General features: G+C 41.2%; 8 protein-coding genes across 8 annotated transcripts; 3 read left to right on the forward strand and 5 right to left on the reverse strand.

Moving 5' to 3' along the window:
* Nucleotides 1-155: 155 nt before the first annotated feature.
* Nucleotides 156-937, reverse strand: ATC70_006812 (uncharacterized protein; the record flags this gene model as incomplete). The annotated part of the gene is made up of 4 exons (XM_064826081.1): nt 156-214; nt 280-525; nt 649-741; nt 790-937. The coding sequence occupies 4 exons, from the start codon at nt 935-937 to the stop codon at nt 156-158; spliced, it is 546 nt and encodes a 181-aa protein (XP_064687595.1).
* A 265-nt stretch (nt 938-1,202) lies between these two features.
* On the forward strand, nt 1,203-1,970 carry ATC70_006813 (uncharacterized protein; the record flags this gene model as incomplete). The annotated part of the gene is made up of 1 exon (XM_064826082.1): nt 1,203-1,970. The coding sequence occupies one exon, from the start codon at nt 1,203-1,205 to the stop codon at nt 1,968-1,970; it is 768 nt and encodes a 255-aa protein (XP_064687596.1).
* A 2,156-nt stretch (nt 1,971-4,126) lies between these two features.
* ATC70_006814 (Chitin synthase) lies at nt 4,127-5,093 on the reverse strand (the record flags this gene model as incomplete). Its single annotated transcript, XM_064826083.1, has 3 exons — nt 4,127-4,773; nt 4,833-4,940; nt 4,994-5,093. 3 exons carry the CDS (start codon nt 5,091-5,093, stop codon nt 4,127-4,129), a joined length of 855 nt encoding a protein of 284 aa, XP_064687597.1.
* An 834-nt stretch (nt 5,094-5,927) lies between these two features.
* Nucleotides 5,928-6,863, forward strand: ATC70_006815 (uncharacterized protein; the record flags this gene model as incomplete). The annotated part of the gene is made up of 1 exon (XM_064826084.1): nt 5,928-6,863. The coding sequence occupies one exon, from the start codon at nt 5,928-5,930 to the stop codon at nt 6,861-6,863; it is 936 nt and encodes a 311-aa protein (XP_064687598.1).
* A 930-nt stretch (nt 6,864-7,793) lies between these two features.
* On the forward strand, nt 7,794-8,885 carry ATC70_006816 (uncharacterized protein; the record flags this gene model as incomplete). Its single annotated transcript, XM_064826085.1, has 1 exon — nt 7,794-8,885. One exon carries the CDS (start codon nt 7,794-7,796, stop codon nt 8,883-8,885), a length of 1,092 nt encoding a protein of 363 aa, XP_064687599.1.
* Nucleotides 8,886-9,354: 469 nt separating this feature from the next.
* Nucleotides 9,355-10,165, reverse strand: ATC70_006817 (uncharacterized protein; the record flags this gene model as incomplete). Its single annotated transcript, XM_064826086.1, has 2 exons — nt 9,355-9,611; nt 9,664-10,165. The coding sequence occupies 2 exons, from the start codon at nt 10,163-10,165 to the stop codon at nt 9,355-9,357; spliced, it is 759 nt and encodes a 252-aa protein (XP_064687600.1).
* A 1,120-nt stretch (nt 10,166-11,285) lies between these two features.
* Nucleotides 11,286-11,964, reverse strand: GTP14 (Ypt/Rab-type GTPase Rab7; the record flags this gene model as incomplete). The annotated part of the gene is made up of 4 exons (XM_064826087.1): nt 11,286-11,296; nt 11,364-11,473; nt 11,530-11,704; nt 11,802-11,964. 4 exons carry the CDS (start codon nt 11,962-11,964, stop codon nt 11,286-11,288), a joined length of 459 nt encoding a protein of 152 aa, XP_064687601.1.
* Nucleotides 11,965-12,412: 448 nt separating this feature from the next.
* On the reverse strand, nt 12,413-14,820 carry SOD2_1 (Superoxide dismutase [Mn], mitochondrial; the record flags this gene model as incomplete). The annotated part of the gene is made up of 3 exons (XM_064826088.1): nt 12,413-13,263; nt 13,315-14,115; nt 14,178-14,820. The coding sequence occupies 3 exons, from the start codon at nt 14,818-14,820 to the stop codon at nt 12,413-12,415; spliced, it is 2,295 nt and encodes a 764-aa protein (XP_064687602.1).
* Between the last annotated feature and the right edge of the window lie 181 nt (nt 14,821-15,001).

The following is a 15,001-nucleotide window of genomic DNA, read 5'->3' on the forward strand; positions in this document are numbered from 1 at the left end:
AGTGGGGGAGAAAAAAAAAAAAAAAAAAAAAAAGTCGAAACAGGTGGATTTTGTCAGAAAAAAAAAAGAGGATCAAGATAAAGAAATGTACATCTAAGCAACTTTACAGCAAATCCATATACGAGAAATATGGTTATGCACACAACACACACGCTTTAAGAACGTCTCTTCAAATTGGCAGATAACCACTCCAAACCCTCATAAAGACCATCACCTAATATCACGATGAATACAAGACAATTTCATTCAGATGGAGCTTCATTTTTTTTTTTAACTTACCACTTGTAGCACAGGCAGTTTGGATATACCAATGTCTGTTTCTCAAGGAATGGAGGCCAAGTTTATCAGTGATTTCAGCAGCGTTCATGGCGTTGGGCAGATCTTGCTTGTTGGCAAAGACCAGCAAGAGAGCATCACGAAGTTCATCTTCGTTCAACATGCGCTGAAGTTCATCACGAGCCTCTGAAATACGATCGCGATCATTGGAATCAACAACGAAGATGATACCTTGAGTGTTTTGGAAATCTAAGCAGCACATGTGGATAGAGTTAGATTCTAATCACTAGGTGCATCCCCTTCCTCGCTCTCCTCGTCCTTCTCCCTCGTCCTGCCTCCTTCGTCTCTCGTATCACTAGCAAAACTACTTACAATGTCTCCAGAGAGGACGGATCTTGTCTTGTCCTCCAACATCCCAGACAGTGAATGAGATATTCTTGTATTCAACGGTTTCGACATTGAAACCTGCACATTTTTGTTAGCTACATTCTGGAGATGAGCTTCTATACATACCAATAGTGGGAATAGTTGTCACAATTTCACCCAACTTGAGCTTGTACAAGATGGTGGTCTTACCAGCGGCGTCAAGGCCCACCATCAGGATACGCATCTCTCTCTTACCAAAGAGCTCAGAGAATATAGAAGAGAAACTTACACCCATTTTTTGTTATTGTTTGTGTATGGAATAGAGAAGAAAGGAAAAAGAAAAGGTGTTTTGAACCAAGAGGAGTTGATTTTATATTGTTTAATTTTGGATTGATTTCCCTAAACCAATGATATACAGTTACATGGAGTGACGGCAATCCCATATAGACTGCATCCATACAGCAAAATCTTTTCCTCACTCCCTCTCTTGCGCGTACTAGAAGAAATGTATACGTAAAGTATTATGGTTCGCTATGCAATGGTAGCTCAACACATATTCAATGACTGTATATATATTTAGAACAGCAACACATGACGAGGTCTGCGTGCCAGAAACTCTATTGAAAAAGCTAAAGACCACCGAGAAAACAGAAGCAGAGAAGCAATTGATCAAAACGCAAGCACAGAAAGAAAAGCGAGATGTTCGTAAAACGATATTCAAAAAGGCAGACGCCTACATCAAAGAATACAGGCAACGGGAGAATGATGATTTGAGGCTGCGTAGATTAGCCAAATCACAAGGCAATTACTACATTCCAGCACAACCGCAGCTCTTGTTTGTGATCCGTATCAGTGGCATCAACGACGTCAATCCCAAAGTCAAGAAAGTGCTGCAGCTCTTTCGACTGCTGCAGATCAATAATGGAGTTTTTGTTCGTATCAACAAGGCGACATCCCAAATGCTTCAAATCATTGAACCCTACGTTACTTATGGCCCTCCTAATTTGAAGACGGTGAGAGAGCTAGTGTATAAACGAGGATACGCTAAAAGCAACGGACAACGGTTACCGCTTTCTGACAACAAGCTTATTAGCGACAATTTGGGGCAGTTTGGTATCATTTGCATTGAGGATGTCATTCATGAAATCTTTACTGTGGGCGAACATTTCAAACAAGTCAACAATTTCCTATGGCCCTTCAAGTTGAGCAATCCAAATGGCCATAAGAAGGTGTCATGGAGGCCTAGAAAGTTCAAACATTACGTGGAAGGTGGCGATGCTGGTGATCGTGAGTTTGACATTAACAAATTGGTACAATCTATGAATTAAGTCCTGTAGATGAACTGTATACCCTTTTCAATGGTACATGTATTTCTTTAGTACCCTTGTAACCTTTTTATGCACAATAAACTCGTATCTGGAAAGGTCTGAGCGTTGAATATATCCACTCACATGTCCTGTTTAATGAAGCATGTCGCCACAGAGACATCTGTAAACGCCTCTTTCTATCAATGGATTGGGCTGTGGTCTCAAAGATCTTACGTGATTTAATTACTAAATGCCATACGTTACTCAAAGAGGCAATGTAAATTAAATATAACCAAGTGTAATAGCGTCTATCAGTAGTAGGTTTACTAATGTATGCATCAAAAGGAAGGAGTTTTATACGGGCAGGCAGCATACATGCATTCTGTCGAGGAACTCAAAGGTATCCAAAACAAGGAAATCTGGGTGCATTCAAGTCGTGATTTCTCGCGCTAGAAACCGTTTTAGACCGCCAGAACAGCGCCAAACGATTACTCTCACCTAGCACCAACTTGTTGATACCTTTGCTCAACTTTTTGGGCCAAAAAAAAAAACATGGCCAAAAAATCAACCAAAAAGCATGAGGGGTACCTCATGGATTTTTGTCAACATCAAACGATCGCGTTTTTGACCGCAAAAATGAAGACTTTTACTATGGCATATATTAAATCAAAATGTTTCTCTCGATCCAATGCAACCTCTGAAACCACTTTTATGAGGCTTCCATATGTAGAATCTCGCCATTTTGGCGCAAATTGTTATTTTATATTAAAAGAAATTGCGCAATAAATTTGTTCAAGACATCCATTTTATTTAGCATCGTTAGACGCGCCTTGAAAAGTGCTCCCAGAAAGCATAAGGAAGCATTGAATGATCATCACAGTTTACATAGTCTAATTTTGCAAAATAGGTCGAATCGTGTTCAAAAAGTTGTAAAATAAACAAATCAGGAAAGAATATATTGCGGAGTTTTATATATTTTGGCTGCTGCCAACACGATGCCTTTTGCAATGAACATAATCGATGTTTCTGCAACTATTAGAAAGGGGATTGCGAACTGGTGGTTGACGTATCTCAGCAAAGTTAATCGCCTTTGCTTTTGTTAGAATTTTTTTGGAGCAGAAGTTCAATCGCTGCAAATTGTTCAATGAAATGCGAAATGCGGAATTGTCACCCTAGTTGTAAATGCATTTTGACATTTCAAATATAAACCGTGTAGTAGTTGGTGATAATATGCAAAAGTTCACCTTGCCTCCTGGTTTGATCCAAAAATTTATCTCTATAATTTGTGGTCCCTTCCGAAAACGAACACTTTCTGCATGACAAGCAACAATGAGGGTAGATCGTGTTTCTCTTTCCAGCTGTGAAAGCCTAGTATCTTATTTTGCCAATCATCAATGTCAAGGAGATGATGTATGTAATCTAATTAATGCATTTTGACCGAGATGAGAATCCAGTAAGTCGATAGGGGCGAAGGAGAGGGTTCTTTGTAAACTTCTATTTATGTCATGCTATGAGATTCTTGATAGTTCATCTAGCATATCTCGCAAAATGTTATCCGTCGCTGATTTTTGAGCTAGCTCTGTTAGGTCCTATTGTCAAAAAGCAAAACCATGTTACAGACAGTTCATATCCAGACAAATACCACGCTTGTACCTTTAGCAAAATCTCGTTTTCATCAGGTTTCGTCAAGAATCGATAATGTCGTAATAGATATAGGTATACATCGTTACTGAGAAATACATTTTGTAGTAATATCTTGAAGAATTCATGCAATGCATTGAGCAAGGTATGTACTGAAGGTATATCGAGCCCACTTTGATGGTGCGCAGTAGTTTGCACGCTTGCACATTCTTGTGAGTGTAGCAAGCTCAATTCTGTTTCGATAAAAACACATTGGTCGACAGATCTTTGGATGAAATCAACATCCCAATTCTTGACAGCATCTGAATTCGACTGATTGAGTAATTCTGTATAGGAGACAACTGCATTAACAAGTACATTATGGTTCATATGTAGCTATTGATTTTATGTATAGTTTTGCTAGAAAAAAATTAGAGTGAGGAGAGCAGGAGAGAGAGAGAGAGAGAGAGAGAGAGAGAGAGAGAGAGAGAGAAAGAGAAGGGGAATAATTAATACAATGTGACTATAGTTGGGATTTACACAAAACGAACAGAAATCTAAAATCGTTCATCTAAAACACGAAGCTGTACAAATGTCTTGAGCGCCTTTTCATAAACACCTAAAAAGATGCTTCCACCGATAGAGATCCACATAACACGAGGACCAATACCAGAGAACAGAGCACGGGGTCCTTCCTCTGCAGCAATTCGCTTCATAGTAGAAATGATGCCATCATAATGCTTTGTGCTTTGGTTCTTGGTCGAGAGCATAATGCGAGTTTTGCACACATCCAATGGAGTTGTAGCAGCAGCAGCAATAGCACCGGCTAATGAACCCATCAATGCAGCTTCGTATGGCTCGGTGCGGCGACCCTTGATAGTAGCATATGTGCGTTTAAAGTACTCGTACAATGGGAATTGGATACATGTGAATGGGATCTCTCTGGCCACAGTAGACAGGAATCCACGATACATGCCCAAAACACCCTCTGTACGTAAAACATGCGATACAGCGGCAGAAGTCTTTGTGAATTGCTTGGTTTGCATACGCTGTTTGATGACTTCTGTGGGCACGCGCACTGTACAAGCGACAGTTTCACCACAAGAAGCAGCTGCCATGTGGATGAGTGGTGCATATTGAGCATTGTCGACGGTGGCGCCTATCAAGCGTTTGGTTGCCTCATATGTGACGAAAAACAACGAAGCTAGATATGTGGTTCATTGTCAGTGTGAATTGATAAACAGCATGACCATGCACATTTACCTCCAGGAGCACTTCCAATAACAGCGGTCAGTAATCCAGAGTAGACTCCACGAAAGCCGCCCGAGGCCAAAAACCCTTGCTGTGATTGCAATCTAGTTTTGATGGTATCTATGGTACATGTCAGAGAGATGCGCGATAAACCATTGCCATTGCTGTCTTACCCAAGGGAAAAAGAGCTGTATCAACGGCTGTACCAGCACAGGCACCAGCAACCAAGGCTTGCTTCAAGTTGCCAATTTGATGTGAGTCGTTCTCGCCCATGGTGTTATTCAGAAGTGTTCAGCTAACGAGAAGTGAAAAAATTGTAAAATCTCTCCCCTTGTTCCGCTGGAATAAACCAGACACACACAGAGCAGATTGCAGTAAGAGCCACTTCTTACTTGTCTAGGGGGGGGGGGTGATCTCCGATTAGAAGAGATGGAAACAAGCTTGCTGACACGATGGCACAGACGATCCTTTTAGCATTTAATTAAGCCAACAACATGCACAAGTTTGATTAATACTTTTATGTAACAGCATCCATATGCTTCTATGGCTTTAACATGGACAATACATCCTTCATATATGCTTGGGGTACATTCCTTGCTCTATTTTTCGACATCGGTATTGTGGTGCCTGGAGGATTCACAGCAAATGTCGCTATAGATCGGGATATATGCCTCTGCGTGTGTCGATCATGATTGCTGTCAGGACAAGCATTTAAGCATGCATACATACAGATCAGACATGTCTAGTTTTGTTTATTATGCATCATCGCTCTTTATGCGTTGCGTGTCTTGAGGAGGAAACAGAAAGGAGCAGAAGGGGGAGGAGAAAATGCAAAGAAGAAAACCGACCCCCACATATATACACAGTGCTCTACATAGCATGTATCCATTAAGGCAATAGACGTGCATCCTACACGACAATAGTAGGAAGTTTCATTGACCTACATTGCATCGAGCACTCACACATGTCTGACAAGGATGTGGTCAAATCGCGGAAACATCAGACTACCAACGTTCGGGCGATGGAATATCAAATTCGCCTTCAAAACACGCCACGCCAAAATACACAAAGCTGCTTTCTTTCTGTTTCAAAACGACACAAGAATCTATGAATACCAAGAAATCATCCAACAAGGGCCTGGAGCTGGTCAAGACTATACTGCAAGACAAAAATCGGTTCCAGCAGTATGTGCACCAACGATTCAGCCAAATCAATGAGATGGAACTGATGCGTTCGACAAGTCCACAGTATCAGCATGAAGAGGCCAACAGAAACAAGAAGCTGAATCGTTATTTTAACATTGTACCTTTTGATAATAACTGCATCAAGTTGACAGACACACGACTGGGCCATACAGACGATGACTATATCAATGCAAGTTGGATTTTAGCACCGTACAACATCCCTCGATTCTACATAGCAACTCAGGGTCCCACCTCAACCACGTTGATAGACTTTTGGCGCATGGTCATTGAGAAGCATGTGCCTGTCATTGTATGTCTGACACCACAAATTGAAAATGGCATGGAGAAATGTGGTCGTTACTGGCCCTTGCAAGATGACGACTTGGAACTGAAGTCTGGAAATGGTAATATACGAGTGGTGGTAAAGAATTCTAAAAAGGAAAGGATGGATACGGAAGCGGATTGTATTGTAAGGTCTTTGCTGGTGGAATTTTACCGCAATGACGAGAAGGTTGAGCAAGCAAGTGTCACTCAATTGCAGTTCTTGGGATGGCCTGATCATGGTGTGCCTAAAGAGACCAACAAGGTGATTGCCTTGATCAAACTGACCAGACAGCTTCAAGAAGCCAACAAGCCAGTGCTGGTCCACTGTAGCGCTGGATGTGGAAGAACAGGAACCTTCTGTGTCATTGATACGGCAGAAACATTGCTAAGAATGAACCAGCATGATGCCTTGATAGACCCCATCTTTGCCATTACAGACGAATTCCGCAAACAACGAACCACCATGGTCCAGGCGGAATCACAGTTTGCCTTTTGCTACAGAGCATTGAACGATTTTTTCGAACAGGAAGAATGAATTCCTCAAAAAAAAAAAAAAAAAAAAAAAAAAAAAAAAAAAAAAAACATACAAACATACCTCCTTTTTCCTCTCTCTCTCTCTCTCTCTCTTTCTCTAATAATAGCATGTTAATCTGATCTGTCTAAATTCTACATTGAATACACGTTGTAAAATAAAAGGAGGGTTTGATTTTACGATTTTTTTTAGGAGCTGTCATTTTGATTGTACACACAAAGACACAAACACGCAGAGAAGGGAACATTTGGTAATTATAATAATAATGAAAATTGCAGTAGCGTGGAACCCCCCCTCTTTCTTTCTCTCTCTCCTCACTGCTCATAGTGATCACCATCATAACGGATCACACAAAGGGGAACTAGTAGAAAGAAAAGTTAAGAAATATACTACTCATTGTTTCCCTTTTTTCCATTCGATCGATGTATTTACTATCAGGGAATGCTGATCTAATAAATGAACCTTATTACTCACACCTATTTATCTGTGCCTATGTGAATTTCTTCTTTGTTGTCACTTGCTGGATTAAATAACTTCAGGAGCCAACATTCCATCTCGTTTGTATGTACATGAGAGACCTTGTCTATGTGCGTTCATCCAAGTCTGTGTGTGTGTGTGTGTGTGTGTGTGTTTATGTTTCTGAGTGTGAGTGAATTGACATGCATTAATCTGATCTGTCTGTTAGAGAGTATACAATGAATGTGCTATATACGCTGCTCCTAATACAACAATCAAAGTTTTAATATAATATATTATCTATTTGATGAATTCTACAAGTAAACCTATATATCATGGTTTCTTTTTTTTTTTTTTTTTTTTTTTTTTTTGATAGACACCCCTTAATATTTGATTATTTCTTTGTATTTAAATAGTCGGGTTATTTTCATGTCTCTCTTCTTCTTCTTCTTTATCCTTGTATCAATCTCTTTAATCATGGCATACCAACATCAAATCAACTACATCAATAATCCAGCAGTGAAGGAACAACCTGTTGCTCCTGCTCCTCCTGCTCAACCCACCTCTCACTTGTCACAATATCAATTTCACCCATTATTTCTCGCTAATTATACCATTGGAGAGGAATTAGGCTCTGGCGGTTATGGATTTGTTGTGTCAGCCCGCGAAAAGAAGACTGGTATCGAAAGAGCTGTTAAATTCATCTTTCGGAACAAGATTCCTGCTCACAGCTGGGTCAAAGATCGAGAGCTCGGTCCAATTCCAATGGAAATCTACATTTTGAAAAATGTTCGCCATCCCAGTGTCATTGGCTATGTAGATTCTTATCAAGACACCAAATTTTGCTATCTTGTCATGGAGTTGCACGGTACCTCTTGGTCATCCACATCAACAGAATCCGAGTTGTCATCCCCAAGATCACCTGCATTATCAGAAACCTCTTCTTTTGGTAGCACAAACTCTTACTGTTCAACTCCTTTGGACGAATATCCTTCATTTTTCGAGCAGCAGCCTGTGATCAAAAGACGCACCTCTTGTGATTTATTCGAATGCATCGAGCGCCATAACTACTTTGAAGAGCCTCTTGCCAAAATGATCTTTAGACAAATTGTCTCTTGCGTCGCTCATTTGGATATGCTTGGTGTCTGTCATCGTGATATTAAGGATGAAAACATTGTCATTGACGATCAATTTCAAGTAAAACTCATCGACTTTGGATCTGCTGTCTTGTTACCTCGCCATTTTGGAGAAAACAAAAATTACCTATTCAATCAGTTCTACGGCACTGTCAGTTTCGCATCACCAGAGATCTTGTTGGGTAGACCCTATCGCGCTGAGCCTGCAGAAATCTGGTCCCTTGGTGTGTTGCTCTATACAATCTTGTTTGGAGAGGTGCCATTCCATGACTCTCGTATGGCAATTGCTGGCCAGTTTGTTCATCCAAAAATCAAAGTATCTCCAGAATGCTTCTCTTTGATCTCTTGCATGCTGAATCGCTCTCCCGAAAAGAGACCTTCAATTCATCAAATCTTAATGCACCCTTGGTTTTCCGAGTGTCAAAATTACTGATTCAAAAATCACTATTATACACTGATCTCCTTTCTCTTTTTCTATCCCCTTAACACTATTAATTTATATATATACACACACACACATACACACGCACGCAACCAATTTAATGAGCCAATTTCTCTTTTATATATATATATATATATTACACACACCCATATAATTTGCATGAAATTCACTTTTTTTTTTTTATATCACTCTAACTTTTTAAGCACACATTTCTCTCCCCCCCCTCCCCTCATCCATTTTCATAATCATCATCCTCACTTCTCAGAATCTCCCCTCTCCTCCTCCCTCCATTTTAAAATTAATCTACTTCTCTTCCCAAAGAGATTATATACCACTATGCTTCTATTGATTTTTAAACTTACAACCACCACCCACATTTTATATGACACATTCTTCTTAATAATACCATTTCTCTAATTTCCTGTACATACACATATAATAAAATAATGCTTTATTTCCTTCAGTTGCTCTTCTTCCTCTCCCATTGCTTGGCAAGTTGTCTGATTCTATCAATCTCACAAATTCCTTCGACTGAATCATCTTCCAATGCCTCAAAGACGGCATGTGCAATCTCGCTATCCAAAAGCGGTCTGTCTGTAAAGTACATTGCGTCTTTAGGAACATACGATGTAAGGGGTTTGAGAATAGCAGAACCCACGATTAACCCAAGTGCTAACGGAAGCATCAATTGACGGCGGTGGTACGAATATATGAGCCCTACAATAGCGATAAATGACTCTAACTCGATGATTCGCAAACGAGTACTAACCTGGCCGAAGCACAACCACTCTGATTTTGCTTTTAAACTTGTCTCCCAGCAATGCCTCTTCAGCTTCACGTTTCGCTTGAATATAACGCTCGTTCAACAGATACTTGGGTGGTGCATTGGCAGCTGAGAAATAAACCAGACAACGTCTACTGATATCATCATACTTGGAGGCCATTGTCTCAGCAACAGAGATGGCAGCATCCCTATTCAGACGATCATAGGTACCATTTGCTCCGTAAGTTTTGGATTGATCGAGCAAGGTACCTACAGTATGCACCACGTTTGGATTGGTTTCAAAAGCAACTTGTAGTGAGGTAGGGTCAAGAGCATCTCCTTGCACAAATGTCACACCTTCCTTGTTGCTCTTTGCTGAAGCTGTGCGTGATAAAGCCAGGATATGATGGTTATGATAATGAGGGAGTTTCTTGTTCTTCTGAGATTCTCTGATGATTGCAGAGCCCATGAGGCCTGTGCCGCCGACAATGAGTAGTGAGGAAGCCATTTGAATGAATGTGTATTGAATTGGAAAGAAAAAGCAAGTATCCGTTGCGCGTCAAGATGCAATAAATACCTGTTGAATTAAAGTTTATTAATCAAATAGAGAGATGCAAACTCACCATCAGCAAAATGACGTATTTTTTCAGCGCATCGAGAGATCCTCCATCGGTTAATCGATATAGGCGGCTCGTCCTTATGTACCAGCAAGAGACTGTCTCCAATCTGACATGTAATAGCATGATTGACAAGTACATTACATGGGCACATGAAGCATTGCACTCGTAGCAACTTGGATTGTCGTGTTCATGCCTTTTGGTACTCAGTTACAACTGCCTCATAAAGCCATTTTAATATTACAAATGTCTACAGTCATGTGTAAATGAGTAATTGACAGATGTGAGCCTCGGGAATGAATTGCACTCTGCTTCTTACCTGGTTGTACACAGGTTGTATATTGCAAGGCTACTCTTGAGTGGAATTAGACTCAAGAACATCGACAGCTCTTCAGTAGAGCGGCACAGATGTATTACCAAACAGCAATGTCAAATGTAGGTTTTAGACTTTCAAGGCTGAATCCCAACCCAATCCATATACAAGCATGTCAAGATCCATGTCGATTGTCGTGCTCTACTTTCATGCGCATAAAGACAGTCATTTTACTTTGATTGATTCCTTTCATTTTGATGGGCTTTACTATCTTCATCTTCTGGCACGACAAGCTGATTCGCCGCTCCTAAAGCTCTATATTTGTGGTAGAGTGTGAAAAGCTATTTGTCTGTCCTACATTACTCTCTAAACTCATTTTCGATGAGATTGATCTCATTGCCTCTAAATGAACAACAATACTACTGCCATGTCTGTCATGACAGAATTTCATGCAGCAAAAAGTTATGCAACAAAGGATGCTCATAACTCACTTGATAGGTTTTACCACGCTGGTTTCAGATACAAAAAGATATTTCGTTATGTTACATTTGTTTGGTTTTTATTGAAAGATGGGAAGGTAAGCTTGACTTTGATATACGTACAGAGACCATCCTACTAAATGAAACAAAAAGACGGATCACGATTTTCATTCATACATCTTTTTTATACATATTTGTTTGCTTTGGGCATGGGAGCATTTATTTGGTAACTACAAGGGGATGGGGAACGTCGTCAGTCAATTGAATAGAGACATTTAGTGCGCAAAGGAAACTTACCACCAATAACACCACAAGCCAAACGATCACCAGCATTACCAGTAGTTGCAGAGAGCTCATGACCGCCCTTACCAAGATCATCCTCATCAGCGTGGACGATGACAGTACGACTAGAGTGCCATGTTAATACCTTATCTCTATGATACACCACGTTCGACTCTCTTACCCAATGATGGACAGGGGACCGATCAACTTTAATTGAGCATCCTCAACGTGTAACTTGGCCTCACCAGCTTCGTTGGCGACAATGTTACCCAAATCACCAGCATGGCGAACCTCAGCATCAGGAGCACCGTGGGTCTTACCGTGGGGGTTGTAATGAGGACCAGCGGAAATACAACCTAAAGATTTAGATTTGAATTAGTAATTGCCATTGAAGTTGGACGCGACATCAGTTCCTTGATGGGCACTCAGTCCCTCTATTGAATTACTACTTACCGTTGGTGTTGTCTCCGAATTCGTGAATGTGGAAACCGTGCTTTCCGGGCTTCAAACCAGTGAAAGAAGCTTCAACAACAACGTTGGCATCTTCAGAGGCTTGAGAGAACTTGACGACACCAGAAACATCGGCACCCTTGAGAACAGCAATAGCGTTGACCATTTTGATAAATATATAAAATTAGTTGAACAAGAAAAAAGAAGAAGAAGAAAAGGAATCGACATTCTGCTGAATATATATGTGATCGATTGATTGACTGACTGTAATCCAGTGGGCAAATAGAAAATAGCCTGGGGTGAGTCAGGGTATACTTGACTTTCGCGTCATTGATGTTTAGTAAGCGTGCGTTCAAGCCAATGATAGCAAGTTTGTTTAAGCTCGGCAAACGGGTGAACTAGCTCCCACTTTCGAAACGCAATGCTACACTAAAAACAGTTAAGGTTTTATTAGGCAGTTTTGCGTGAGTATGTTATCATACAAGAACAAGATGGATTTCATGCAATGAAGTCTTGATTTTTTTTTTTTTTTATATTTATTTATTTAAAAGATGGATGTGAATATTCAATATGAAGTAGATAGGGAATGGAATGTGATCTGTTTGACGCTGCAGTTAGTTCCTTTGTTGGCCATAAGAGCTATAGCCGTATTCCTGTCGCGGCTGGTTGGTTTGCGAGACCAAGGTAGGCGACGCTTGTGCGTTGCGAGGTGTGGGAGATGAGGAATTGGTTACGCCAGATGTCATTTGTTGCAACAAGAGTTGAGCGAGAGCAGGATTGCCTCCAGTCGCTGTGCTCAAGAGAGCAGCCATGCTGGGTTGCTCAGGTGTATTGGTGGTAGTCGTGGTGGCAGTGGTGGTAGTCGGAAGAAGAGCGGATGCTGAAGGTGGTGTGTGATGAGCCATGCCAGCTGCACCTAGACTATTGACCAGCGTAGCCAGCAATTGAGGTATTGAGGGCTGTGCAGTGGGAGCAGCAGCAACCGCAGACGTGGCAGTGGTGGGAGGCAACGATACGGCTGGAGGCGGTATTTTGGACAGAGTATCGGATTGAATCAAACTGTAGATAGTAGCGAGGGTATTGGGATCAATGTTTGGAACGGGAGGAGGAGGAGCAGAGATGGCTTGAGGTTGCTGGTAAGTAGATTGGGTTACATAGCTGGGTTGTTGATACTGTTGCTGCTGTACAGGTGGTGATGCAAATTGGGAGCCTCTTGTGGGATTGTTGTAGTAGGAGGGCTTTTGATATGAGTTGGTATTGGTGAATGAAGCCTCAGATGAACGGCCATAGGAAGGACCACTGTATTGAGGGGTGGCACTGTATTGAGGTTTGGGGTTGTACGCTTCGCGATGTGTGTTATCATATGGCGATGTGTATGGTTGATATCTTGGCTTGGCCTGTCTCAACTCTGGATGTGTATTTTGGACTATACCAACAGCTTCATTGGGGGTAACACTATCGTATTCTACATAGAGATGTGAGCTGCCAGCAAACAAAGCACTTGTAATTTCATTACCATCATAGCGAACACCATCACCGTGATCCACAGGAGCAAACACTTGCAGATACACTTTACCTTGCTCTGAGTTTCTACTGTCAATCAACACAATTGCTTTTACACCTTCCAATACCATCTGCTTTACCAATTCCCCACGGGAATGGTTCAAGTAGTTAAAGATACGAGCATCAGTGCGAATGTGCTTTTGCGTAAACAGGCTGTTTATGTAGTTCATCAACGCATTATCCGTGTTCCAGGATATGATCTGGACAGCAGGCACTTCACCTCCATTGCGTGAAATAATGGTAGGGGCTTTATAGCTATATCCAGAAGCACGAGGGTCGACTCTTTTACCACCATTGTTCTTACTAGTGTTACGTCTTGCATAGTCAGGACGATAGTTATTCTCTCGTCCATACTCGTTATTAACATCAGGCACATTGCTCGCATCGTTATTCACTTGGCTGTAGTCAGGGCGGTAGTTATTTGTTCTTTCGTAATCAAATCCATTGTCGTGGCGGTTACTATTGCCATTGTATTCGCGTTGACGGTTACGGTAGTCATTCATCACTTTGGGTTCGCGACCATTTCTAGTGTCACTATTTCCTCGCTTGTTGTTGTTGTTGATGTTGTTATTGTTGCTGTTATAGTTGTTACCATTGTTGTTGTAGGTGCGAGCGGGTAGAGGAGGCGATCGGCTGCGGCTACGACTACGACTCGCATCTTGTCTGTTATTACCGCGATGGCCTTGAACTCGTCGTCGGTTTTCATTCTCTGTCACTCTAGCAAATTTAGGCTTTCGCTTACAAATCTCCAAATCTAGCAAGGCGTATTAGTACAAGCACCCAAACAAACAAAGAAACAAACAATCCACAACTTACTCAACAGCACATCATTAAAGGTCTTGTAGTTTTCGGCTTCAACGGCACGTGCGCATTGTTCAGGATTCTCGAAATGAACAAACCCAAATGTATTTTTTTGAACAACCTCTAAAACCTCACCGTACTTGCTAAAGTAATCCATCAACTCCTGCTTACTTGTGCTTTTCGGCAGTTGATGTATCAGCATGCGAGACTCAGGAATGACCTTACTCCAATCGATGTGTCTCTTTGCCAGCGTTTGAGCAGGTTGCTCTGTATTAGGTCTTGCTCTGCTGTTGAGATTTGAAGTAGAATCACTTTGTCTTCTTTTGCTAAGAAGAGAGTACTCATCAAACTCATCTAATACAGGCGGGGTGGCTTGCTGTTCATTGGCTTGACTATGATTACCTTGCTGATCATCGTTCTCAACACTGGGTTCTTCCTCAGCATCCTCTGGAGCTTCCCTTTTAATTTCAACGTCGTGGCTAGTGCTATTTGTGGGGATGGGAGTGACAGTGGCATCTCGGCTGCTACTAGCACTGTTATCACTGCTATTATTATTAATGTTACTAGCTTCGCTGCTACTATTGGTATTGGCAAATAATGCTGAAAAAAAGTCATCTACGACCGATGTCTTATTTTCACTGGCACTGGATTCAGTCATCTTAATATAACACTCTTTCTTTTTTTTTACACGCGGAGGAGAGAGAGATAGATAGAGAGGCACACACACACAGACAGACGGACGGATGGACAGAGAGGATAAAGTGGTAAAAAATAAAATAAAAAGAAAAAGAAACTTTTGATGATGGAATGTATATATAAAAAGAGGCTGGCTGTTTCGA

This window comes from Mucor velutinosus (assembly GCF_035048745.1).
Source record: "Mucor velutinosus strain NIH1002 chromosome Unknown tig00001547, whole genome shotgun sequence".
Taxonomy (NCBI): domain Eukaryota; kingdom Fungi; phylum Mucoromycota; class Mucoromycetes; order Mucorales; family Mucoraceae; genus Mucor; species Mucor velutinosus.